The 24,976-nt window shown below is 45.7% G+C and overlaps 1 protein-coding gene across 1 annotated transcript in view; it reads right to left on the reverse strand.

The window, feature by feature from the left end:
* The window catches only part of LOC134406634 (EF-hand calcium-binding domain-containing protein 3-like), a 47,407-nt gene extending 22,692 nt beyond the window's left edge, over positions 1 to 24,715 (reverse strand). Inside the window, exons 1-2 of the mRNA XM_063138152.1 lie at positions 24,358 to 24,715; positions 11,586 to 11,657 (exon numbers count right to left, since the gene is read on the reverse strand). Of these exons, the coding sequence (XP_062994222.1) occupies positions 11,586 to 11,657; positions 24,358 to 24,715 (430 nt within the window). The remainder of the gene's footprint in view (positions 1 to 11,585; positions 11,658 to 24,357) is intronic.
* Between the last annotated feature and the right edge of the window lie 261 nt (positions 24,716 to 24,976).

The following is a 24,976-nucleotide window of genomic DNA, read 5'->3' on the forward strand; positions in this document are numbered from 1 at the left end:
TTGCACATCCTCCAACATGTAGTTTTTATTGTACTGCCAATGCAACATAATACTACGGCTGGTGATACCATCTATGTATTGTTTTTTTTGCATAATCTCAAACTTTTACTGAAAATGACTTGGAAGACTTTTTGCTTCTTGTTTTGTTTCTTTCGCGGGTCTCTCTCATGACATCTGCCTCCTGCATGCCGCCTGCCCCTTCTAGCCTTCTTTGCATGACGAAAAAAGACCCTGATAAGTCTGTATTATTTTTAAAGATGGAAGTGTCATGATAAAGACGACCCCTGAATGGGTCATGTGCACTTTTTACTTCCTCTTTCAGCTCCCTAAGAGAAAGAGGAAGTATTGAGCAGCAAAAGTGGAGGCGGAGAAGAGATGGTAGGCAAGCGTGATTCTGCCCTGTCTGATGAATACAACCTTAGGTGTTGTATTGAATAATTTTTGTGTGTTCCATGTATGTTGAGGTGTTATTCTTGATTGCTATGTATCATTGTCATAATTTGTTTTATTTGTATGCCTCATAATACCATTTAAGATTCAGATACCCAGTCTGCCTTATTTTGTGTTCCCGTACATTGTGTTTTGTCTAATTTGTTGTTGTTAGAGGTGGTCATGGTGTATAAAGGCATTCAATATATTTACCATGTAGTGGAAGGAGTTTCTGTAATTTAAATTGGTAGTACATGAAATAAATGTGTAAAAGAATGATAATCTTTATGGCAGCAATCTCTAGCCAGGATAAATTTAGTTTTGCCTGTTTAAGACTTGTTAGGTTTGTTTTGTAATTGGGTTAAATAATTTTCATTATTTATTTCAGTATTATGTGATATATGGACACCTACGTATATCACATTTTTGTTACATAGCTCTATCACTGCTTTTATTTTTATAGCTGCTTGTGAGCTTTTTTTTTAAAGTGAGCAGAAGCCTTGCTGCATCAATTAATCAAAGAATTCAATTAATTCTTTAGGTCTCATTAATAAGAGAGCTATATCAAATTAATTTTGTGTTGAGTTCCATTAAGTGTGATATCTTTAATTTTAGTATTATTTTTAATGCTGGTTGCTAGGAGTCCCGAAAAATGCAAATAATAACAGTGGTAAAGCAGTCTTGCTTTGTGCCTCTGTGTATATTAATCAAATCTGAACCCAGTCCATTAATTCTTATAGGTGCTTGGCTGTTATTATATAATTAAGGCTGTAATCCTCCATCCACTTACCAGGGAGTAAGTTCCATTTAATTTAATAGGACTTACTTCTGAGTAGACACACAAGATTGGTCTGTAAATATTCCTAGAAATGTATTCCTAAAGTACATTTATTTTTTATATGTCACTCAAAATGGCCATTCCAATTTATCAAAAGCCTTGATAGTATCTAATGAGAATATGGTTGATAGTAATTTATTTGTTTTGCTAGAGTATGTAATATTAAGTAATCCTCTGGGAGTTCAAAATATATCTATTTTTAAGCAATCCTTTTTGACTTCTGATAAGTATTTTTGAGCCAATTTATCTCATCAATCTGTCTGGATTCCTGTAAAATTTCAGAATCTTGATAAATTAAGGTCTATATGAATCCATTTATTTTGTCGTTTTGATATTACTAGTATGCCACATGTTTACCGTGATTATTGTAAAATAGGTAGCCTACACCAGTAGAATGAAAGAATAACTGATTTATTTCTTCATACATTTCAGTTTGGTGCCCATCTTGTAACCACACCCAGAAGCACAGTCCTAAGCATGCTCAGTTCCAACTATTCTAGAAGAAACACTTTTGCTTTGTTACCATTAGGTGGCAACACATAACATATATTACACTCCTTCCCCTTTAGTTTCTACTATTAGCATATAGACAAGAAGAAAATGAAAATACAGAAAATAAATTAATATCTGGGTATATTGCACTAGTTAGTAGATACATTGGTCAAGTCCTTTGTTTTTACAAATTCAGCCTCTCCCTGGGCTTGGGAATTCTCTTTGAATTCTGCAGAGTAACTGCAAGTGTTCCTGGCTCACCCATAGGTGTCACTGGATGTTCCTCATCTGGAGACACACCTAAATCAGTGGTATGATCTGAAGCAGGACTTGTGGTCATTTCAGTCTCTCTGGTTATAGCAAGTGGTTCCATGCCTATTTGCTCTTCCACCTCAACCTGTGGATCCTCTGCTGCTCTTCTCCATAGTTCAAATGGAGTTGATTATGACGTTGCCAAATATATTATTATTATTATTATTATTATTATTATTATTTTATTATTGTTATAGTTATTTGGATCCCGCCTTTTGCCCAATGCTGGGCCTCAAGGCGGCCTTACAAAGTTTAAAACATACATGGGGGGGAACAAAACCATAAACATTTAAAATACACAACAAAATTATAAGATATTAACATAGATGGAGGGCCAGATTATTCTCCAAAGGCCTGCTGGAACAAAAATGTTTTAACCTGCTTCTGAAAGCCCATCAAGGATGGAGCCAGCCTAGCTTCACTGGGAAGAGAGTTCCAGAGCACTGGAGCAGCCACCGAGAAGGCCCTCTCCCATGTTCCCACCAAGAGCGCCTGTGAAGATGGTGTGACTGAAAGAAGGGCTTCTCCAGAAGATCTTAAAGCACGGGCAGACTCATAAGGGAGAATACGTTCTTTCAAATAACCTGTGTAAGGGAAGGGTAGGGGTTAACTGAGATCTGGGACTGAAGTGGTTTTAATTGCATTTTATGGTTTCATAGGAAGATAAGGATGCCAGGCCAGCTGTCTGGGGGAGAAGAGGCCAGAGCCAGACCGGCCATATCTGTCACTGGCCTTGAGTGATTAAGCATCCCGGTCGAAAGGTGTGAAGACACTCCAAGAATCAAAGCTGGAGGGAGGGGGGGAAAGGAGTGAAAAGAAAGTATAAAAATCCCCCTGTGAAAGCAACAGGGCGGTTGTCGGCTGGAAAGAGAATGTGGGTAACGTAAGAATTATTAGAGTTAGTTATATTGCCTGTACTGGGTTCTTATGTATGCATGCTTTTTATTGAACTTTTACCTTGCCTGTCCCATGTAATCCTACCCTTTTCCTAAATAAAAAGGTCTTAAACCTCACGTTGTGGACTGAGAGTGTCTATGCCTGGGGATCCGTGCTAAATCCAGTAAGAAACCAGCTGGGTGCTGGGCGCTCTTTCTTTACATGGTGGGCAGCGCTGGGATTCGACACGGATCAGGAAGGGCGAGACGCTGGTAGGAGAAAAGGGGATAGAGACGAGGCATAGGTACAAACCCAGTGACAGGCAATATTGAGCAACAGCCGACAATGTCTCAGAACCAGGGAGCAACTGCTCCAGGTGTGGAGTTGTTGGGGGCAAGCCCCCGAGAAGGGGCGGAAGGGGACCCCATTGCAGCCACAATTGAATGGGTGGTGGAGGGGATGCCTGGCTCCATAGAGAGAGCCTGGAGGTGACACGTCGCGCAGCTCTGGACGCCCAGTGAAGGGCAAGGAGAGGCGTGGCACGACGTCCGGCCAAGGGTCCCATACCCTCAGGGGCTGGAGGGCGGAAACGGCCCCAGTGTTGAAGTGGAGGAAGAGGGCAGAGAAGCGAAGATTCATCGAATGTATACTGAGTGTCTGGAGTTGGTGACACACCATTTGCAGCTGGCCAAGCTGAAAGAAGGAAGAGATGGGGCCGTGAGCAACTGCCAGCAGGGCCATCAGGGCCCCGATTCGACAGGTGGGATTTCCCAACGTTCCAGGAGGGAGATGATGTGGGGGCTTTTCTGGCTTTCTTTGAAGATACTTGCGATGAGTTGGGGGTTCCGGCCACCCAAAAAATGAATTTGCTATGCCCACAAGTTTCCGGGACTCTGAGGGAGTTGATGGCTACGCTCCCCCGAGAGCTGCGGCTAGATTATGAACATTTTAAGTAGGTGGTGAAGGCGCAATATGCCCTTTCGGCGGAGTACTGCCGCCAAAAGTTTAGGCAACTGACTAGAAACCTGGGGGAGACATTTGCGACGTTTACCACACGCATGTTGACAGCAATGGAAGCCTGGCTGGAGGCAGAGGGAGCCCATGACCTTAAGGCTGTCAAGGACTTGATGGCCAGGGAACAATTCTATAGGCAATTCCCCAAAAAGTACGACGCCTGGATGGGAGGAAAAAAAACCCAAACTCCGATGGCTGCTGCAGAGATGGCAGACCGGCTGCATGCTTTTGAGCGGAAGGGCATTGGAGGGAGCTGAGTGGTGGAGAAGGGGCCGGAAAGGAGTCCAGGAGGAGCGTCGGCGGAGAAGAAGGCAGTCTGGCCTGGGAAAGATCGGAAGGAGAAGGGGAGCGAGTGGGGGGGTGCTTCTATTGTAAGGAGGCCGGCCACCTGAAGAGGGAATGCCCGAAGCAGGCGGGGACAAGCGGCGCTCTGGCACCTCGGGCGTTGGTGTGGGCGGCGGCTGCCCCACCACCACCAGCATCGCCGATGTCGAATTGGAGCGACGACAGTGAGGGAGAAACCGCTGATTTGGAGTGGGAGTATATGAGTGCTGGGCCGACGGGAGCGCTGAAGGAGACCGCAGGTTCGGGGAAGCAACAGCCGACCTCGGCTGTCGCCATGCACCTGGTGACCCCCGTGCAGCTCCAGTGGAGTCAGAAGAAATTCTGTGAGTGTGTTGTAGTCAATGGGAGAAAGGTGCGGGCTCAGAGGGACTCCGGAGCAGACTTAAGCAGTATTTTTATGGGCCTTCTTAAGCCGGGACAGAGACTGCAGGGTCAAATTGTGGCAGTCACTCCTTACGGAGCGCCTCCCTTTGAGGCCCCACTAGCCCATGTAAATATTGAATACCGGGGGTGGAAAGGAGAGCTGACCATCCTTACACACACGGAAGGCCTGGCTTTTCTATTGGGGAATGATTTGTGTTTCAAAGCCACCCAACTACAAGTAGTTACTCGGGGGAAAGCCGCAAGGTGGGGGGAGAGGCCAGAGGAGGAAAAGGAGGAAGCCCCGCACAGAGGGCAAAAGGAGGCCGGAGGGGAAGAAGGAAGCCCCGTGCAGGAAAGACTGGATACCTCTGGGTTCCGCCAAGAACTACAGCAAGACCCCACCTTACAGGGGTGCCGGGATGCGGCTGGGGGGCGGCTGAAGGAAGGGGGAAGACAAGTGTGGCTGTTTTTGTATGGGAAAGGGGCTTACTGAATCGGTTGTTTGTGCCCAAAGGTGAGGGAGGGGTGGAAAGGAAACAGCTGGTGGTGCCCCAATCATTGCGTGCGAAGGTGTTAGAGGCAGCTCATGAGTTGATGGGGGGGGCACTTGGGTATTCGGCGGACCTTAGAGCTCGTAAGCCGGGATTTCTACTGGCCGGGGGTGGCAAGGGAGGTGCAGGAGTTTTGCTCCACCTGTGAAACCTGTCAGCGGGTAGGATTTCCCAGGGATCATCCTAAAGCCCCTCTCCGCCCCTCTCCTATTACTGAAACTCCGTTTGAGAAAATGTGGGTGGATATATTGGGGCCGTTTAGCCCATTGACCTGATCGGGAAAGAAGTACATCTTAACCCTAGTAGACTATGTTACCTGATTTGCGGAAGCCATGCCCCTCTCAACAATTTCAGCCCCTCAATTGGTGAAAGCTATGATGACCATCTTTACGCGCATGAGGGTCCCCCGAGTCTTAGTAAATGCTTTGGGAGGAGGATTTATGTCCCAGCTTCTGAAAGAATTGTGGAAGTTGGTGGGAGTTCAGCAGTGCACCTCCGCAGCATACCATCATGAAGGAAATGGGCTAGTGGAACGGTTTAACCAAACTCTAGGGAAAATGCTGAAAGCATATGCGGTTCAGCATGCTTCGGATTGAGATCAAGCCTTGCCCTATCTCCTGTTCGCAGCACGTGATGCGAAGAGCGATAGTTTGGGGTTCTCGGCGAATGAATTGGTGTTTGGGCGAGATCAGGGGACCTCTGAAGCTGCTGAGGGAGGGGTGGGAAGGACAGACCAGTCCCACCCGTTTTGGTAGTAGTGTATATGCAGGATTTACAGAACCTGTTGAGAGAGGTGGGGGAGGCTGCGCAGGAGAACTTAGCCCAAGCCCAACGAGTTCAAAAGGGGTGGTACGACCGAAAGGCAAGGCAGTGCGTGTTCCAGGAGGGGGACAAAGTGTTAGTGTTGAAACCTTTGAAGCCGGAAAAGTTAGCCGTGAGGTGGGAAGGCCCTCTAGTGGTGGAAAAGAAATTGAACTGAGGTGCCAGACAAGATGGAGGTACTGTTAGCGGGTGGTTCATCTGTCCGGCGAGGTGATGTTTGCCCTGTCCTGGATGGGGTTGCACTCCCCCTAAAGGATCGGGTCCGTAGTTTGGGGGTGCTCTTAGATCCAGAACTGTCACTTGAACTGCCAGGTGAACTCAGTGGCAAAGAGCACCTTTTACCAGCTTAGGCTGATATACCAGCTGCGCCCTTATCTGGACAGAGATAGCCTAGCTACAGTGATCCATGCTCTGATAACCTCTCGTTTGGATTACTGCAATGCGTTATACGTGGGGCTGCCTTTGAAAATGGTCTGGAAACTTCAACTGGTACAAAACAGGGCAGCACGCTTACTAACAGGGACTGGCCGACGAGACCATATTACGCCAGTCCTTTTCCAGCTTCATTGGCTGCCAGTCCAGGTCCGGGCCCGATTCAAAGTGCTGGTATTAACATTTAAAGCCCTAAACGGCTTGGGGCCAGGTTATCTGAAGGAACGCCTCCTCCCATATGTACCTGCCCGGACCCTAAGGTCATCTTCAGGGGTCCTTCTCCGTGAGCCCCTGCCAAAGGAAGTGAGGCAGGTGGCTACCAGGAGGAGGGCCTTCTCTGCTGTGGCACCCCGGCTGTGGAATGAGCTCCCTAAGGAGGTTCGCTTGGCACATACATTATATGCTTTTAGACGCCAGGTGAAGACCTTTTTATTCTCCCAACATTTTAACAATCTATAAATACATTTTAACATGGTGTTTTAAATTTGTAATTTTGCATTGCTGCTGTTTTTATCTGGTTGAGCTTTTATATTGTATTTTATATTATGGTTTTATACTGTTGTTTTATATTATGAATGGTTTTAATTTTTGTGAACCGCCCAGAGAGCTCCGGCTATTGGGCGGTATAGAAATGTAATAAATAAATAAATAAATAAAACAAAGTTAACTATTTGTTGAAAGATCTGAAAGCCCAATGTCGCTCAAAAGTTTACCATGTGAACATGATGAGGCCGTTCCAGGAGAGGGTGGTCCGTGTGTGTCAGGTTGAAGGGGAGGCTCACCTGGAAGTGCAGGCTGGGATTGATGTGCTAGCAAGTTACAGGGGAAGGGAAGGGCTGTCTGAGATTCAGATGCCCAAAGAACTGACCACCAGGCAGCAAGAGCAATTCAAACAATGCCTGAGGGAGTTTGAAAGTTTATTTTCAGGATTGCCGGGGCGAACTACGCTGACTAGGCATTCCATTTCCACCGGGAACCACCCACTCATCCAGTCTCCTCCCCATAGGCTGAATGGCAAGCAGCTAGAAGTAGTGAACAAGGAGATTGAAGAAATGTTAGCAATGGGAGTTATAAAAAAGAGCCAGAGCCCCTGGTCCTCCCCCCTCGTATTAGTGGCCAAGAAAGATAACAGTATTAGGTTCTGCGTGGACTATAGAAAATTGAACAGTATATCCACGGTGGCCTCCTACCCCATGCCTCGCACAGACGACTTGATAGAAACCTTGGGGAGGGCCAAATTCATCTCTACACTAGATCTAACCAAGGGATACCACTAGATGCTGCTGCTGCCTTGAAGTCAGCCTTCTCCACCCCTAGGGGGCACTATCAGTTCACGGTCCTCCCCTTTGATCTATCGAATGCATCTGGAAGCTTCCAGAAACTTATGAATAGGGTTTTAGAGGGGCTGGGGGCCTTCTCCTGCGTTTACCTGGATGACGTCGCGGTGTTTAGTGAAAATTGGGAGCAGCATTTGGAACATCTGGCCCAGGTCTTAGGACGACTGCGGGAGGCAGGGCTAACCATAAAAGCCTCCAAATATCAGTTCGGGAGAGGGGAAGTGACATATTTAGGACATCGGGTGGGGCAAGGGGCTTTAAAACCCCTGGAGGCCAAGGTAGAAGCAATTCAGCAGTGAATCGCTTCACTGCACTTCACCCCCCCAAACCAAGAAGCAAGTCCAGACCTTTTTGGGTCTGGCAGGCTACTACCGGAGGTTCATCCCCAACTTTAGTAATTGGTCGCCCCCTTGACAGATTTGTGCAGGAAGAGGCAACCTGTGAAGGTGCAGTGGACAGAAGCTTGCCAACGAGTGTTTGATGGGCTAAAGGGAAAATTGAGGCGAGCCCCTATCCTCCGGGCACCAGATTTTGACAAACCGTTTGTGGTGCAAACGGATGCTTCGGAGGTGGGGCTGGGTGCAGTTTTACTTCAGGAGGGAGGGGGGCAGCTGCAGCCTGTAGCCTTTATCAGCAAAAAGCTGATGCCGCACGAGAGAGCCCTAGCTACCATCGAAAAAGAATGTTTGGCCATCATGTGGGCAATTGGGAAATTATGCCCATACCTCTGGGGACGGCCGTTTCAGATACAAACGGATCACTCTCCGCTGTGCTGGTTGTCCCGGGTAAAAAATACTAATCAGAAGTTACTGAGATGGAGTTTGGTGTTGCAAGATTATGAGTTTGCCATCACCCATATTAAGGGCAAAGATAATGTAGTGGCTGATGGGTTGTCCCGAAGTTTTGGGAGGGAATGAAAATAAATGAGTGGTGTGAGAAACCCCTGCCCCTGCATTGGCGCAAAAAAGAAATAAAAGAAAAGGGGTCAATGTGTGAACCAGGGATTAAGGGAGAGTTGGGGAGATGGAATTTTCTAGAAATTCCATCTTAAGGGGGAGGGAAGGGTAGGGGTTAACTGGGATCTGGGACTGAAGTGGTTTTAATTGCATTTTATGGTTTCGTAGGAAGATAAGAATGCCAGGCCAGCTGTCTGGGGGAGAAGAGGCCGGAGCCAGACCGGCCATATCTGTCACTGGCCTTGAGTGATTAAGCATCCCGGTCGAAAGGTGTGAAGACACTCCAAGAATCAAAGCTGGAGGGAGGAGGGAAAAGGAGTGAAAAGAAAGTATAAAAATCCCACTGTGAAAGCAACAGGGCGGTTGTCAGCTGGAAGGAGAACGTGGGTAACGTAAGAATTGTTAGAGTTAGTTATATTGCCTGTACTGGGTTCTTATGTATGCATGCTTTTTATTGAACTTTTACCTTGCCTGTCCCATGTAATCCTACCCTTTTCCTAAATAAAAAGGTCTTAAACCTCACGTTGTGGGCTGAGAGTGTCTATGCCTGGGGATCCGTGCTAAATCCAGTAAGAAACCAGCTGGGTGCTCTTCCTTTACAACCTGGACCCAAGCCATATAGGGCTTTGTAGGTCATAACCAGCACTTTGAATTGTGCCCGGAAACAGACTGGAAGCCAGTGGAGCTGTTTTAACAGGGGAGTTGTGTGCTCCCCATACACCTGCCATCTGGCAATTCCATCATCAATGAAAGAGGCTCTGGTTGTGCTATGATACCACCTGACAGCCAACGAGGTCCAGTCCCAAAATTGAGGGCAGAAACTGGATTACCTACTGCTAGTGCCCTTGAAGATGCTTTTAAATCATAATAGATTTTGTGCTTCCTGCTTCTCACACACTTAGTAGCCTCATCAGGGTGCAGAGTGTCCAGGTCTGTTCGTAATTGCCTGCCCATTAGCAGTTCCACTGGTGATTTTCCAGTGGTGAAGTGTGGTGTGACACGGTGGTGCAAAAGGAACCTGGCCAACTTAGTCTCTAAACTACCACATGCCATTTTTTAAAAGTACAGTTCTTTTTGCTAAACCATTTGAAGCTGGGTGATGTGGTGCAATTTTTACATGCTTGATGTGATTTTTCTCCAAGAATTCTTGAAAAATTGCACCTGTAAACTGAGGCCAATTATCACTTACCAATACCTTTGGCAATCCAAAAGTAGAAAAAGAAAGGCAGAGCTTATCAATAGTAACTTCAGTAGTAATTGATGACATTATGTGCACTTCAAACCATTTAGAATATGCATTTGTTATTATTAAGAACATTTCCCCCATAAACAAACCAGCATAATCTACATGAAGTCTTGCCCAGGATCATTGTGGCCACTCCCAAGGGTGTAAGGATGCTTTTGAAGGAGCATGGCGATTAGATTGACAAACAGCACACTGCTGCACTACTGTTTCAATCTGTTGGTCTATCCCTGGCCACCACACATATCTACATGCTACCCCTTCATTCATACAATGCCAGGATGTGCTTCATGTAGCAACTTTAGCACAGTAGACTCCCTGTTGGTACCATTATCCGAGATCCCAATAACAGACTTCCACCCTGGACACTCAAGTACCTTCTACACTGAGAGTAGGGCTGTAAATCTGTGCTCCCCCCACACACACTCTATCCATTTATGACCATTTTTCACACTCTAGGCAACAGAGGATCTTGGTCAGTCTCCTGTTTAATCTTTGCTGCATCTGTTAGAGATGTGGACATCATTTCAATATGAAGAATGGTTTCAGTAGGCTGAGGTACTGACTTAGGGCAATCAGGTAATGGAAGTCTGCTAGGGGCATCAGCATTACTCATGGCGTAACCTGGTTTATATTCAAATGTGTAGTCAGAAGCAGATAATGTTAATGCCCATCTCTGGATTCTAACAGATGTCGTTGAGGGCACTGGCTTGTTCAGCAGACCCTGAAGAGGTTCATGATCTGATAGTATGACAAAATTTCTGCCATATAGATATGAATGGAATTTCTTTAATCCAAAAACCACTGCTAATCCTTCATGTTCAAGGTATGAATAATTCTTTTCTGCAGGAGTGATGCAAAACTAATGGGGTGTTCTGATCCATCAAGCATCCGTTGTGATAACACTGCTCCCCCTCCCTATGGAGAGGCATCACAAGATAAAAAGAGTTCTCTACGGCTATCATAATGAATAAGGAGAGTCGATGATTTCAACACGTTCTTTGCTGCTGTAAAACCTATTACCTGTGCTTGATGTCAATGCAATTTTACCCCTTTTTCAAAAAGTGTATGTAAAGGGGGCCAATACTGTGGCCAAATTGGGTAAGGATTTGCCATAATAGTCTGTCGCTGATTTTGGTACCAGTGCCTCAGTAATGGCACATACTTTCTCTTTCACAGGATGCACACCAGCCGCATCAATTTTGTGTCCCAGATGCACAACTTCTGGGGCTTGAAAAATACACTTTTCTTTCTTGAGGAGCATGCCTGCTGATGACAGCTTTGACAGTACTTGGTCTAGGTTGTGCAAATGTGCTGCCTCAGTTTCTCCTGTAATCTGTGGTGCTTCAGTTTGAGGGATTAAATGGAAAGGAGCAGCAGCTGAGCTTGGGGGTGTTTGGGGACGTGGTCCTTCACAGGAACAGGCAGAAGCTAGCTGAAGGCCCAGGCAGCTGATAACAATCCCCAATCACCACACTCCCCATAAAAGATTTCCCGGAATTCAGAAGCAACTATTGTTTTGGTGCAGGGCGTAGGGGCAGTTATACGGACAACAGGGTTTATCTTTCTTCTTACCTACAGCCTGGATGAAGCGCTTACTGTCTGTGATGATGTTAAGGAAATCTGTGAAATTCACCTTTCCATCTCCTGCAAGACAACCCCCACAAAAAAAAAAAAAAAAAACCACACCAAAATCAGTTGATGAGCGTGCCTGAAAGAGCTACTCCAAACAACACTTTATTCCTAATACTTCCTAGTACTGGTGGTGACTAGACAATCTTGCTATGCTTAGGAGTCCAAGATCATTCACCAGCATGCTGTAGCCTCAGTTCTGGCACAGTGCTGTGGTTTTGCCACTCCTATCCATCAAAATAAGAACAGGCTTAATGCTTCTGAAGTGTTCTGGTGTCTTTATTTCTGCAAAATGCTAATTTTGCTAATTTTTGCTAAGTAAAATGCTAATTTACTTAGCAGTGCTAAGTAAATCTTAATTTCTTCCAAAGTTACTTTCAAAATTGACTATCTTTTAAGCTGTGAAGGTTTTATTTTAACATTTCAAATTGGCTAATGAGAAGTTGGTTGCAGTAAATGACACTGATGGAGAAGAAAAACTATTGACATTTGAAAGTTCAAATTAGATGCAGGCGCTTCGAATAGTAACCTTAAATCTTGTTAAAACCTAGGACCCACCTGTTAACCTCAGTCTCCAACATTGAGTTCACTTGCCATTTTTTCCTCATGTATGTTTGTCTTTGTCCTTCCGCCTCCCTCCCAATGGTATTGCTAGTTATGTGGAGGAAATGGCACAGCAATGGACTGTTGCAAAGGCAGATTAAATTAGCCAGGTCTTAGAAATAGTTTTTTGTTTTTCCTTTTCTTCAGGGTAATTTGTAGGCATGTGCTCCGCTCCGATTAGGAGCGGAGAAGCAGTAGCGGATTGGCCTGCTCCGCCTTACCCAGAGGCGGAGTAGAAGCGGGCCGCGGACCCCTAGAAGCAAGGCGAAGAGAAGCGCCCATTTTTCGGAGCTCCTAGTTCAGGCGGAGCACTCCGGTCGCCATCTTGAAAACATTTCACCATAGGATTGCATTGCGGGAAATAATCGCGGATAACTAGGTTGTTTTTGAAGCTATCGTTCTGGAAATTCTTGTGCACAGAGAGTCGTGGATGGGGGTCATTTTGAGACTACTCTCACCTCTCTGCATCGCGCGGGTCGCGTGCTATATTTTTTAAAAAATCGGGTCAACAAACAGGGACAGCGCAGCTCAAACGGCGGTTTTCGGCTTTTCGCCCATAGGATTGCATTGCGGGAAAGAATCGGGGATAACTGGGTTGATTTTTAAGCTATCGTTCTGAAAATTCTTGTGCACAGAGAGTCGTGGATGGGGGTCATTTTGAGACTACTCTCAGCTCTCTGCGTGGTGCGGGTCACGCGCTAGAATTTTTTAAAAAATCGGCGGGAAAAATACCTTTTTCAAAGGGCTGAGGGGCAGAGTCAGCTCCCGGTCATGATCACATGATCCCAAAGTTAGAGGAGGGCATAGGCAAAACGGGTAACTTGGGATTCTGGGAAACTTCTCTTTCTTAATCTGAACGGACTTTTCCCAGTGTTTTTTAACACAGTAGCCCCACCAAATGCACAAACACAACCTGAAATCATATACTAAGCCAAGAATAAGAGAGCACTGCTACCCACCCTAACTTTGGGGAACAACTGAAAAGATGAGGTGCAAGGGGATGAGCTCCCCTAGGGCATCTCATCGTGGATGTGCCCCCACTCTCTCCTGTACTGGAAGGCCATCAGAGCCTTCCAAAGAGAGTAAAACGGTGGAGCAATGCCTATCATGAGTCGAAGTGAGCGTTTACTTCTTAGTGGTGGAGCAATGCCTATTATGAGTTGAAGTGAGCGTTTACTTCTCAGAGCTGTTGGTGAAGCAATGGCTTTCTTGAGCTGAACTGGCAGCTGCTTCCCTCTCCCCCGGGCACGTCCCCCTATTACTGGTAAAAGACAGATATAGCCTTTTTTAAAAAGTTCTTCTTGTTGTTTATTCAGCAACACTGCTGCTTTTAATTCCACCCCTCCTTCGTTTATTTATTTATTTATTTATTTATTCCATTTTATATGCATTACAGGCTTATCCTTGGCTCACTTCCTTATGCCCCCAGAAATGTCTGCTGCCTGCCTGCCTGCCTTCCCTCTCTCCTCCCCTGCCCGCCTTGCAGGGATGTTGTGTGTGTCTGGCTTTGACTCAGGGGAGAAGTCCTTCCTGTGCTCAAGTTCCAAATCCATTTTTCAAGTGTGGAAGAAGATTCATATAGGTTGATCTCTACTCCCCAATTCATGGCATGTTGGGATTTCCTTTGAAATGGCCCCATTGAGAGGTCTGCAGGTTTAAGCCCCGCCAAAAAACAGGGGATGATGGGACTGCCTTGAGTCTCAGCGTGCGGCGTATGTATCCCTGGATAAGCTGTCATGATGGTGAGTTTGAGGTTTTTTTTTAACGTGCAAATTGACGGAGCTATTGGAAAGGGGTGTGAATGGGTGTTGGATTTTCATAAATTCCCCAAAAATCAGGGGATGATGGGACTGCCTTGAGTCTTGGCGTGCGTATGTATCCCTGGATAAGCTGTCATGGTGGTGAGTTTGAGGTTTCTAACGTGCAAATTGACGGAGCTATCGAAAGGGGTGTGAATGGGGTGCCCGATTTTCAAAAATTCCCCAAAAATCAGGGGATGATGGGATTGCCTTGAAACTTGGCATCCATGTGGACACATGGATAAGCTATCATGGTGGTGAGTTTGAGGTTTCTAACGTGTAAATTGACGGAGCTATGGAAAGGGGTCTGAATGGGGTGCCTGATTTTCAAAAATTCCCCAAAAATCAGGGGATGATGGGATTGCCTTGAAACTTGGCGTGCGTGTGTATACCCCCATGAGGTGTCATGGTGCCAAATGTGAGGTTTCTAACTTGAACAGAAAAAAAGTTGTTTACTTTTTTAGCTTTCAATGCAACCCTATGGGGGGGGAACGGAGCTCCGATCCGGATCCGGAGCTCCGAGCGGAGCGGAGCGGAAATGGGCGGAGCGGGGGTGGGGCGAAGCGGCCCGCTCCGAAAATCACGGATCTGCAAGTGAAGCGGAGCGGGGGGGTCCGTGCACACCCCTAGTAATTTGTCGACGTACACAAGGATAGAAATAGACTATCCCATCCTGATTGGGGTGGCTTAGGTCTCGAGTGGCATGAGTCAAGAACTTGGGTGCAATTCTCTCAGACAAGCCAGAGAAATCATATTGCTTTCCTCAAGCAAAAGTGTGGTCACAGCCAGGTGGTGTACTCTGCCGTACCTAGTTTATGTAGGGTCAGTGTGTTTATGTAGGGTCACTGTGTTCCCCAGCACAGTGCCCTCCAGATGCTGAGGACTTAAACTTCCCTTTGGGGAAGGCTGATGTAGGCTACTCTGATGATCTCAGTTGCTTGTCAAGTGATCCTGCAGCTAAAGTCTAGACAATTGTTTTGAAAGCCTTTATGCTTAAACATGTAATTTAACTTAAATTTAAACCTTGTTTTAATTCTGTATTTTAACCTATATCAACTTTTTGCTGTGTGGTTTTATCCTGGTTGTGCTTTTTATATTGTATTTTGTATTTGGGTTTTTAGATTGTTGGTTGTTTTTTATGCTCTTCATGGTTTTAATTTTTGTGAACCGCCCAGAGAGCTTCGGCTATTGGGCGGTATAAAAATGTAATAAATAAATAAATAAATAGTCCATCCCATTTAGTATCCTGCTTCCAACAATAGCCTGTCAGCAGCTTCTGGGAAGCCCACAGGCAAGCCATGAAGGCAACATTCTACTACAACATGTCTACTAGGAGGAGGGCTTTCTCTGTTGTGGCACCCCGCCTGTGGAACAAGCTTCTCAGAAAGGTCCGCCTGGCACCTACACTGTATTCTTTTCATCGCCAGCTGAAGACCTTTTTATTTTCTCAGTATTTTAACACCTAATTTAACTTAAATTTAAATTTTGCTGTTTTAATTCTGTATTTTAATCCTAAATCAATTTCTGCTGTGTGGTTTTATCCTGGTTGTGCTTTTTATATTGTATTTTGTATTTGGGTTTTTAAATTGTTGGTTGTTTTATTATGTTCCTCATGGTTTTAATTTTTGTGAACCCCACAGAGAGCTTCGGCTATTGGGTGGTATACAAATTTAATAAATAAAATAAAATAAAATAAATAACATCTCTTCTATGTTATGTTGGATAATAGGAACAACTCTGCATGCTTCCAGACACAAGGGGGAGATAGATAACATCTGCAGCTTGATTAGTTCCTATTTCCTGCTCTCTCCTCCTTCTTCCCCCTTCCTCTGCAACAAGCACTCTGGATTTTAGGAAAGCTGATTTTAATAAACTCAGAACCATGATAAGTAAGGGCAAGTGAGCCTAATGAGAAAATGAGTGCAGGATGGGTGGGAGTATTTTAAAAAGGAAATTTTAAAGGCACAATTACAAACAATTCCAGCAAGGAGAAAAGATAGAAGACAACAGAATAAACCAATGTGGCTCCACAAAAAGCTTAGAGATGACCTGAAAACAAAAAAAGGATACATATAGGAAGTGGAAGGAAGGCCAGGCTACAAAAGAAGAGTACAGACAGGTGGAACAGAAGTGTCAAAATGGCGTCAGGAAGGCTGGACTCAATCCTGCTGGACTCTTCCCCCCACCACAGGGCAAACTGCCATCTTGGCCCTGTGGGGAAGAAGAAGGACCGAGGGGACAGGAGCAGGCAGAAGTAACATCGGGGCCTGCTCCTGCTGGACTCTTCCCCCCCCCCACAGGGCAAACTGCCATCTTGGCCCTGTGGGGAAGAAGAAGGACCGAGGGGACAGGAGCAGGCAGAAGTAAAATCGGGGCCTGCTCCTGCTGGACTCTCTCTCTCTCTCTCTCTCTCTCTCTCTCTCTCTCCTCCCTCCCTCCTTGACTCCTTTTCCTTGTGTGTCATGTCTTTATTAGACTGTAAGCCTGAGGGCAGGGACTGTCTTTTTTGCTAAATGTAAGCCGCTCGGAGAGCCTTTTTTGGCTGAGGAGCGGGGTATAAGTATGATAAATAAATAAATAAATAAATAAAGGCTAAAGCTGTGAATGAGCTGGGATTAGCAAGGGATGCTAAAAGCAATAAAAAGGCTTTCTTCAGATACGTGAGTAGTAAAAGACAAAGGAAAGAAATGGTGGTTCAACTGCTTAATGAGGATGGCAAATTGATAACAGATGACAAAGAAAAGGCTGAAGTGCTCAATTCCTACTTTGCCTCAGTCTTCTCCCAAAAGCAGGTCTATGACCCCCCTGGAAAAAGTGAAGCAGAAGTTGAGGGGGCAGGATTGCAGTTTGAGATTGATAAACAAATGGTCAAGGAACACCTAATTTCTTTGAATAAGTTCAAATCTCCAGGGCCCGATGAACTGAATCCTAGAGTAATGAAGGAGCTAGCAGAAGAACTCTCAGAACTGCTGTCTATTATCTTTGCAAAATCATGGAAGACAGGTGAGGTGCCAGGCGACTGGAAGAGGGCTAACATTGTCCCTATCTTCAAAAAGGGCAAAAAGGAGGAACTTGGGAACTACAGACCAGTCAGTCTGACATCCATCCCTGGGAAAATTCTGGAGCAGATTATAATGAAGTCAATCTGAAAGCACCTTGAAAACAATGCAGTGATTACTAGAAGCCAACATGGATTTGTAAAGAACAAGTCCTGTCAGACTAATTTGATCTCATTTTTTGATCAGGTAACCTCCCTTGTGGACTGTGGGAATGCTGTGGATGTCATATAGCTTGACTTCAGCAAAGCTTTTGACAAAGTGCCCCATGATTTCTGATTAACAAGCTAGTTAAAAGTGGGCTAGATGGAACAACTATTAGGTGGATTCACAGTTGGCTACAGAATCGGACTCAAAGAATGCTTATTAACGGAACCTTCTCAAGCGGGAGGGGGAGGTAATGAGTGGGGTACCGCAGGGCTCAGTCCTGGGCCCAGTACTCTTCAACATTTTTATTAATGGTTTGGATGAGGAGGTACAGGGAACGCTTATCAGATTTGCAGATGACACAAAATTGAGTGGGATAGAGACTCTGGAGAGCCGCCGCCCTGCCTTCTTCCGCCGAGCTCTCCGACCCGGGTGGCTCTTTCGTCGGCAGTAGGAGGCCGGCGGGGAGGTGGGTGGCGGCGGCGGCGGCAGCAGGGACTCCCCAGCGAAGCTGCCGAGCCCGGGAACTTTTTGCCCCGTCCCCGCGAGGGGCGGTGCGGGGCCGCTGCCGCCTCCTCCTCCTCCGCCTATTCTGGCCAGGTAGGCAGGATCTACACAAACAGTTTCGGGGCGCCCTGGAGGCGCACGCAAGCTCCTTCAGGACGCTGTGTAGATCCTCTCCTTGATAGGCTGGAGTGCTGGGCTGAAAACAACAGTGAAATTTAAGAGGGATAAATGCCAAGTTCTACATCTAGGAAATAGTAATCAAATGCATAGTTACAAGATGGGGAATACTTGGCTCAGCAATACTAAAAATGAGAAGGATCTTGAAATTGTTGTAGATCACAAGCTGAATATGAGCCAACAGTGTAATATGGCTGCAAAAAAGGCAAATGCTATTTTGGGCTGCATTAATAGAAGTATAGCTTCCAAATCACGTGAGGTACTGGTTCCTCTCTATTCGGCCCTGGTTAGGCCTCATCTAGAGTATTGCATCCAGTTCTGGGCTCCACAATTCAAGAAGGACGCAGACAAGCTGGAGCGTGTTCAGAGGAGGACAACCAGGATGATCAGGGGTCTGGAAACAAAGCCCTATGAAGAGAGACTGAAAGAACTGGGCATGTTTATCCTGGAGAAGAGAAGATTGAGGGGAGACATGATAGCACTCTTCAAATATTTAAAAGGTTGTCACGCAGAGGAGGGCCAGGATCTCTTCTCGATCCTCCCAGAGTGCAGGACACAGAATAACGGGCTCCAAGTTACAGGAAGCCAGATTCTGGCTGGACATCAGGAAAAACTTCCTGACTGTTAGAGCAGTACGACAATGGAACCAGTTACCTAGGGAGGTTGTGGTCTCTCCCACATTAGAGGCATTCAAGAGGCAGCTGGACAACCATCTGTCAAGTATGCTTTAGGGTGGATTCCTGCATTGAGCAGGGGGTTGGACTCAATGGCCTTGTAGGTCCCTTCCAACTCTACTATTCTATGATTCTTTGAAGCACCATGTATTTCTTTCTAGACAGGAAGCAAATAACCTTGAGCTTTTTCGGACCGGGGGTGGGGGGAATCATGTTTCCTCCTGCTTCTTTCCCACAATAGGGACGAGCAGCTTCCTCTTCTTCGCATGAAAGAGGATGAAAGAAAGAGGAAGCAAATGGCAACTACATGGCCCATTCAGTGGGTGTTTTTGTAGTGCAGCTTCTCCTGCATACAGCAGGAAAAGGTGCCAATTATTGTCAGAGCCAAGAAGAAACAGATTTTCCAGGTGGTATTTTGTAGCAGAAGAAGCAGGAGGCGTACAGGAGGATCGCTGCATCATCAAAATGACCTGCAAAGTTCTGTGAGTGGCCAATCACGAGTGTGCGATGAAATGCTCATCTAAAGATGCTCCATATCTCATGCCTTTGCTTCTTACTTACACACAGTTAATAAGTGAGCTTTAGGGGGTGCTTATAGGGTTAGATAGCCTTCTCCAATGCTGTGTATAAAAGCATGAATAAAGTAAGTTGATTTGAATTTCTTTTAAACTGATTCTAGCCTGTGTTTATTGCCCCCAATACTAAATGCTGTGTTGCCACAGCAACTCTGCTGTAAGTCGCACCAAATTTTCCAACATTTTTCTTTTGTTCCCAGCATCTGGCATATTGAGGTGTACTATTAAATTTATGATTCACCCTGTAGCAGAAGCTCTCCTGATGATAACCATAATAAAAACAAAAAACAATAAAACCAATGGTAAAACACAGTAAGAGTCTAAAAGCAGCAACAATAATATAAAACAGTTTTTAAAAGAGAGTTAAATATTGAAGCAGCTTTAGACATATGATTAAAAAATAAAACAAGCAGCAGTTAATTTTTTTAAATGCCTGGAAGAATGGAAAAGTCCTAACTTGTGGCTGAAAAGTCAAAAGCAGGCACCAGGCAGAGGGTATTCCACAAATTGGGGGGCCACCAAATGTGACTTTTCCTGTAATAACTCAAACATTTTCTTCTAATGTTTAAATTATTGCCAAAAACAATATCCTTTTTTTCAAATATGGCAAAATGTTTTATGCAAAGGATGCCTTGTTGCAGCTCAGGATAGAGCCAAAATAGGGTGGTCTTCTTCGTCTTCTTCTTCTTCTTCTTCTTCTTCTTTGCCTTTTCCCTCCAAGGAACCCAAGGTGGCGTACACAATCCTCCTCCTCTTCATTTTATCCTCACAACAACAGCCCAGTGAGGTAGGTTGGGCTGATATCCTGTGATTGGCCCAAAGTCACCCAGTGGGTTTCCATGGCCAAGTGGGGACTAGAACCCGGATCTCCTGACTCCCAGTCCAACACTTTTTCCTTTTTGCAGTGGTCAGGAAAAAGCACTTGGCATATCGTTAGAGGTACTCCGTCCATAACTTCACAGCACCAGGTCTTCACAGCACCAGGTTGGTGTGCCTCCCTCATCAACCCCGCACTTTTCCTCTCCCAGGGCAGTGTCAGGTAATCCTGATGCTGAGGAAGGAGCACAGGGTTTCTGGGCAGCCATCTGGATCCTGGAGATGCCCCTGCCCTCTTCTTGGTGGAAGGCTCCATCCCCAGGTTGGCCCTGGACTGGCCATGTTACACAGCAGAAGCACAGTGTTGACATCCCTCCCTTTGAAAAAATCGGGGTAAACAGCCCCTTGGTATTGAAAACAGGCCCTGACTAAATCCTGGTGATGTCTTGGCACAAATTAGATTATGGGGAGGCATAGGCGTGCGCAGCACATTTCATTAGGTGGTTTGGCTAGGGAATTTTTTTTAAGGTAAACATTGATTAAATATACAGTAATAAAGGACTTTTTTTATTCATCAAACAAACGAAATAAACGAAAACTGAAGTGAATTGTATTTTTTTAGTTAAATAATCTGTACTGCACTGTCGTAATTATTTGATTGGGACTGAAGTAGAGGAGCACTAATTTTACTGTACTTATTCTCAGCCGACAGAAAGCTCTGGTGTGGGCTGGTCCATGAAGTCACGAAGAGTCGGAAGCGACTGAACGAATAAACAACAATTGTCTTTAAATATGGTTAAATATCCCACAGTTATCTTGCTATTCTATTTCTACAATTCTTTTTCTCTTGTCTTTTTTTCATCCTCTCTTCGTTTTCAGGCTGCATCCTATGCACATTTACCTCAGAGTAAGTTTGATTGATCTCAGTGGGGCTTACTTCTGAGTAGACGTACATAGGATTTGCTGCAGCTCTGCATACCATGTTTACCCAAAGAACGGCTTGAAAAAAGGGGGGTTGGACACCCTAAAATAAGCAAGGGCAGATAGGAATTGTTTTAGCAAGCATTCAAATTTGCAGATGACACTCTCTGCTGAATGAACCCTCCTTAGCCAGGAGGTCCTGGGGGGCATTGCAGTTCTCCCCACTTTCTTTTCTCTTGCTGGAGGCCAGACTGGGGTGGGCGGTGGGGCAGCAATGAGGAGAGAAGGCACGTAAACATACAGCTTCTTTCTCTCTCTCTCTCTCTCTCTCTCTTTCTCCCAAACATTACAGTACCTGCAGGGCTGATGACGAGAGGAGGGCAGCAGCTCCAAAGGGGGGAGCTCCGGGAAATCCGCAGCTCCGGGAAATCTTACTCCTTACAGAAACAGTCCCCTCCTCGGCTCCTCCGCGTGCTGCTTCCTGGCCCCAGCGTGGTGGTTGCTGCTCCCACCTTGTCCAGCAACTGTCGCGAGAGGTCAGGCAGAGCAGTTGGGAGCAGGGAGCGGCTGAGTGAGTGAAACAGCGAGCGAGCTGGGGGTGGGGCAGCGGCTGCACGGGTGAAAAAAGCCTTCCAGAGGAGGAGCGGGGTGGGGAGCAGCTGAATTTGTCGCTCTTTCCTACAGCTAGCACTGGCCCTGCTACTGCTACTGCAACATGGCAGCAGTGGCGGATTAGGGTGTTCAACTGAACCCTTTGAACCTGTTGTCCGCACGCCAATGTGGGGAGGAGAAGATAATGACAGCTTCCACATAGCAGGGAGGAAGTAGAGGAGAGTTGCAAAACCAAAAACAAACCATTGGTTTTTATGAAGAATTGCTGGGGATGGAAAAATGAGGAGGGACTGTTAACCCCAGGGAGAGATTTCGGCCATAGCTAGACCTAAGGTTTATCCCTGGATCATCCAGGGGTCAAACCTGTTCATTTAGGTGACACACAGAGGATCCAGTGCTCAGGCAGGGGTGAACTCCAATCCCAGGATAAACCATAGGTCTAGCTGTGGCCTTCATCTCTCTGATGAATGTAATGTGCCAAGGGTTGAAGATGGCTTCTCTGCCAAAGGGTGGCTACATGCCAGATTTGCATTCCTTAATGGTGGACATCATGTGCTAGCAGACAAAGGGAAAAATTTTCAACCAATGCAGCATCGAATGTAACCTATGACTCATTGAGATTGTGCACCTTAACTTGAAAATTGAATGTAACTTAACTTGCTAATCCAGAACTGACCAATAGAAAGGTTAGAAAGAGACTAACACCCACTTGTAGTCAGGGCCTATATATACTGTGAGATTCCCTTGTTCTAGGTGCCTCCATTTTGTAGAAGCGGAGAGCACCCTCATACTGCAGTATTGGAAGTAAATGGATTAAGAGCATTCTCCAGCCTCATGTGTTTGATTGGCTACTAACACGCCATGGTAGTGAACCTTTAACTCATGATTTTGAGGGACAACAGAACTGTGTGGGGAAAAAACATGATTTATATGACCCAGTTGTAGTTTTCTTGCAACTTGTATGGTCAGTGCTTAATCTCTAAAAGGGGAATGCTGAAGCTATAGAGCGTCATCAGACGAGTGTTTTATAGCACGCTTGTTACTGGGCATTCACGGAATTTTGCAGGTCCTTTTCATGTTGACATCTGCCTTCTCCATGCCTCCCACTCTTTCTGCTTGTTTTCCCATTAAAAAAAAGATCATAGGAAATTTCTCCTACAGTGAAATCTGCCACCATTTCCTGCTGTGTGCGGGAAAAGCAGTGTTATAAAAAAAACCCACTGAATGAGCCACATGGTCTTTGTTTACTTCTTCTTTCTTCAGCTTGTGAAGAAAGAGGAAGCTACTCATCCCTATTGTGGGATAGTAGCACAAAGCAAACCGACAGGAGGAAATGCAACCCACCCACCCCATCGGAAGAAGCTCTTTCAGCTCCATCCAATGAGCGTTTTACTGCACACTCATTACTGGGCACTCACGGATTACTCACATGACATTGTCTGCCTCTCGCGCTTCTTCCGCCCCTTCTGACCTTTGTTGTACTGCAAAACCCCCAGAGAAAGTCCAGTTGCTGCTCTCTCCTACCGGACTGAATGGGGCTAATTAGTTCCTGTTTTCAGGAAGTGACATCGGAGCAGTGACAGAGAGGCAACAGGAGCCAGTCGTTTGACCTAGATATGATGGGGCTTTTAATCGCTGCAGCATATCACTATTAAGTGTGTTGAAAGTGGGAGGTTATAATTGCTCAATGGTGAAAGAAAATAATTCTGCATATGCACAGAGGCACTCTTTTATGTCACTGTTATTTTTTGCTAACTTGGGGAAGCATGTGTATGAGTAAACACACACATATGGTATTATATTATATATTAGTACATGAAAATTTGTGTCGCTGGCCTGTACCCAAATCTTTTAAGTACCTAGCAATGCTCTAGTGCTGTGGATTACCTCATTTCAAGTTGTAAAAGCCACTTGAAAGGAAGCAGCCACCAGTGTTGTGCCCAGAATAATCCATTCCCTTCTCTTAGAGGAGTATTTTGCCAAAAGAAGGGAATTGATCGGATTTCACAGCAAAGGGGATTTTTTTCTAGGGGTGAACTACTCTTTTAGAGAAAACTTCTCACCCCTCAAAATGGCACCTTTCACTGCAAATAATGAAACTCTGATGTAGTCTTTTGGAATCATCTTGCAAATTTTAGAATAAAGCATTGAATTTGATGTGTTAGTACTTAACATTATAATTATTATTATTGTCATTATTATTATTAATAGAGCTATCAATGCACATGGCCCTTCACAGTTTCATAAGGAAAAACACACACAAAGAAATCCCTGTCTCAAAAGAACTTACAGTTTTGACAGGGGTGACAGAGAATGGAAAGGAAGATATATTTGATTGTTTTTAGAAAACGCAAGCTGAGTTTCATGTTTGTGCAAAATTTCAGTTCAGTTCACACTGATGATTTGGATTTGTCCCCACTTCATATGAGGTGTGTGTGCGTGTGTCAGAGAGAGAGAGAGAGAGAAAGCTCCATCCAACGAGCGTTTTATTACCCGCTTGTTACTGGGCACACATGGAGTTTGCTCAGATCCCTCACATGACGTTGTCTGCCTCCAGCACCCCTTCCACCCCTTCTGGCCTTTCTTGCACAACAACAACAAAAAACCCTCATTAAGTCCAATGTTTTTTTAAACTCGGAATCGCTGCTCTCTCCTGCTGTGTGGAGGAGAAGCAGTGCCATTAGAACAGCGGACTCAATGGGCCCTGTGCTTGTTGTGTACTTCCTCTTTTGAAAAGAGGGAGTAACTGAGGAATGAAAACATGGGCGGAGAAGCGAAGGTAGGGAGCGTATTTCCTCCCATGTGATGGAGCTTAGAGAAATACTCACCATCTATGTCGGCATACACCAGCTCATCAATTGCTTCTTCCTCGGTTAAGCTGATTCCCAAATTATGGGCTGTGGTCCTTAGGGCTAAAAGATCAATGTTGCCATCGAAGTCCTTGCTGAAGGTGTCATAAGCAGTGTGGAATGCTGTAAAGTGATATGGAGTGGGAGGAGAGACACAAGAGAGAACCAAATATTGATTTATTTTGAGGGATGGGATGGGCCAGCGAGCCAAATGACCACTGGAATGTCTCCACGCCTCCTCCAGCTTCTGGGGAGAAAGCAGCAAATGGCGGGCTCCAGCCGGTGAAGAAAAACGGAGGGCCGGGGCAGGCTGATAGGGGTGGGGAGCAGTGCTCATGAGGCGCCACAGTAGATATTGGACCGGCACATGGCGGGGGCTCCTCCTCCTTTGCAAATCCCACACTTGCTCCCTGCAGTGGGGACAACTCTGCAGGAGTGCAAATGTGGGGGTTTGGTAGGGTGACCATATTTTGGAAACCAAAAAGGAGGACAACATGGTCACCCCCAAGGGGTTGTGTCCAGTACCAAGGGGGCGTGCCCACCCGAACATAGCCTTGGTCACATGTCTGATTTTACAGCACACATTTAAGACAAATCT

This window comes from Elgaria multicarinata, chromosome 11 (genome assembly GCF_023053635.1).
Source record: "Elgaria multicarinata webbii isolate HBS135686 ecotype San Diego chromosome 11, rElgMul1.1.pri, whole genome shotgun sequence".
Lineage (NCBI taxonomy): Eukaryota > Metazoa > Chordata > Lepidosauria > Squamata > Anguidae > Elgaria > Elgaria multicarinata.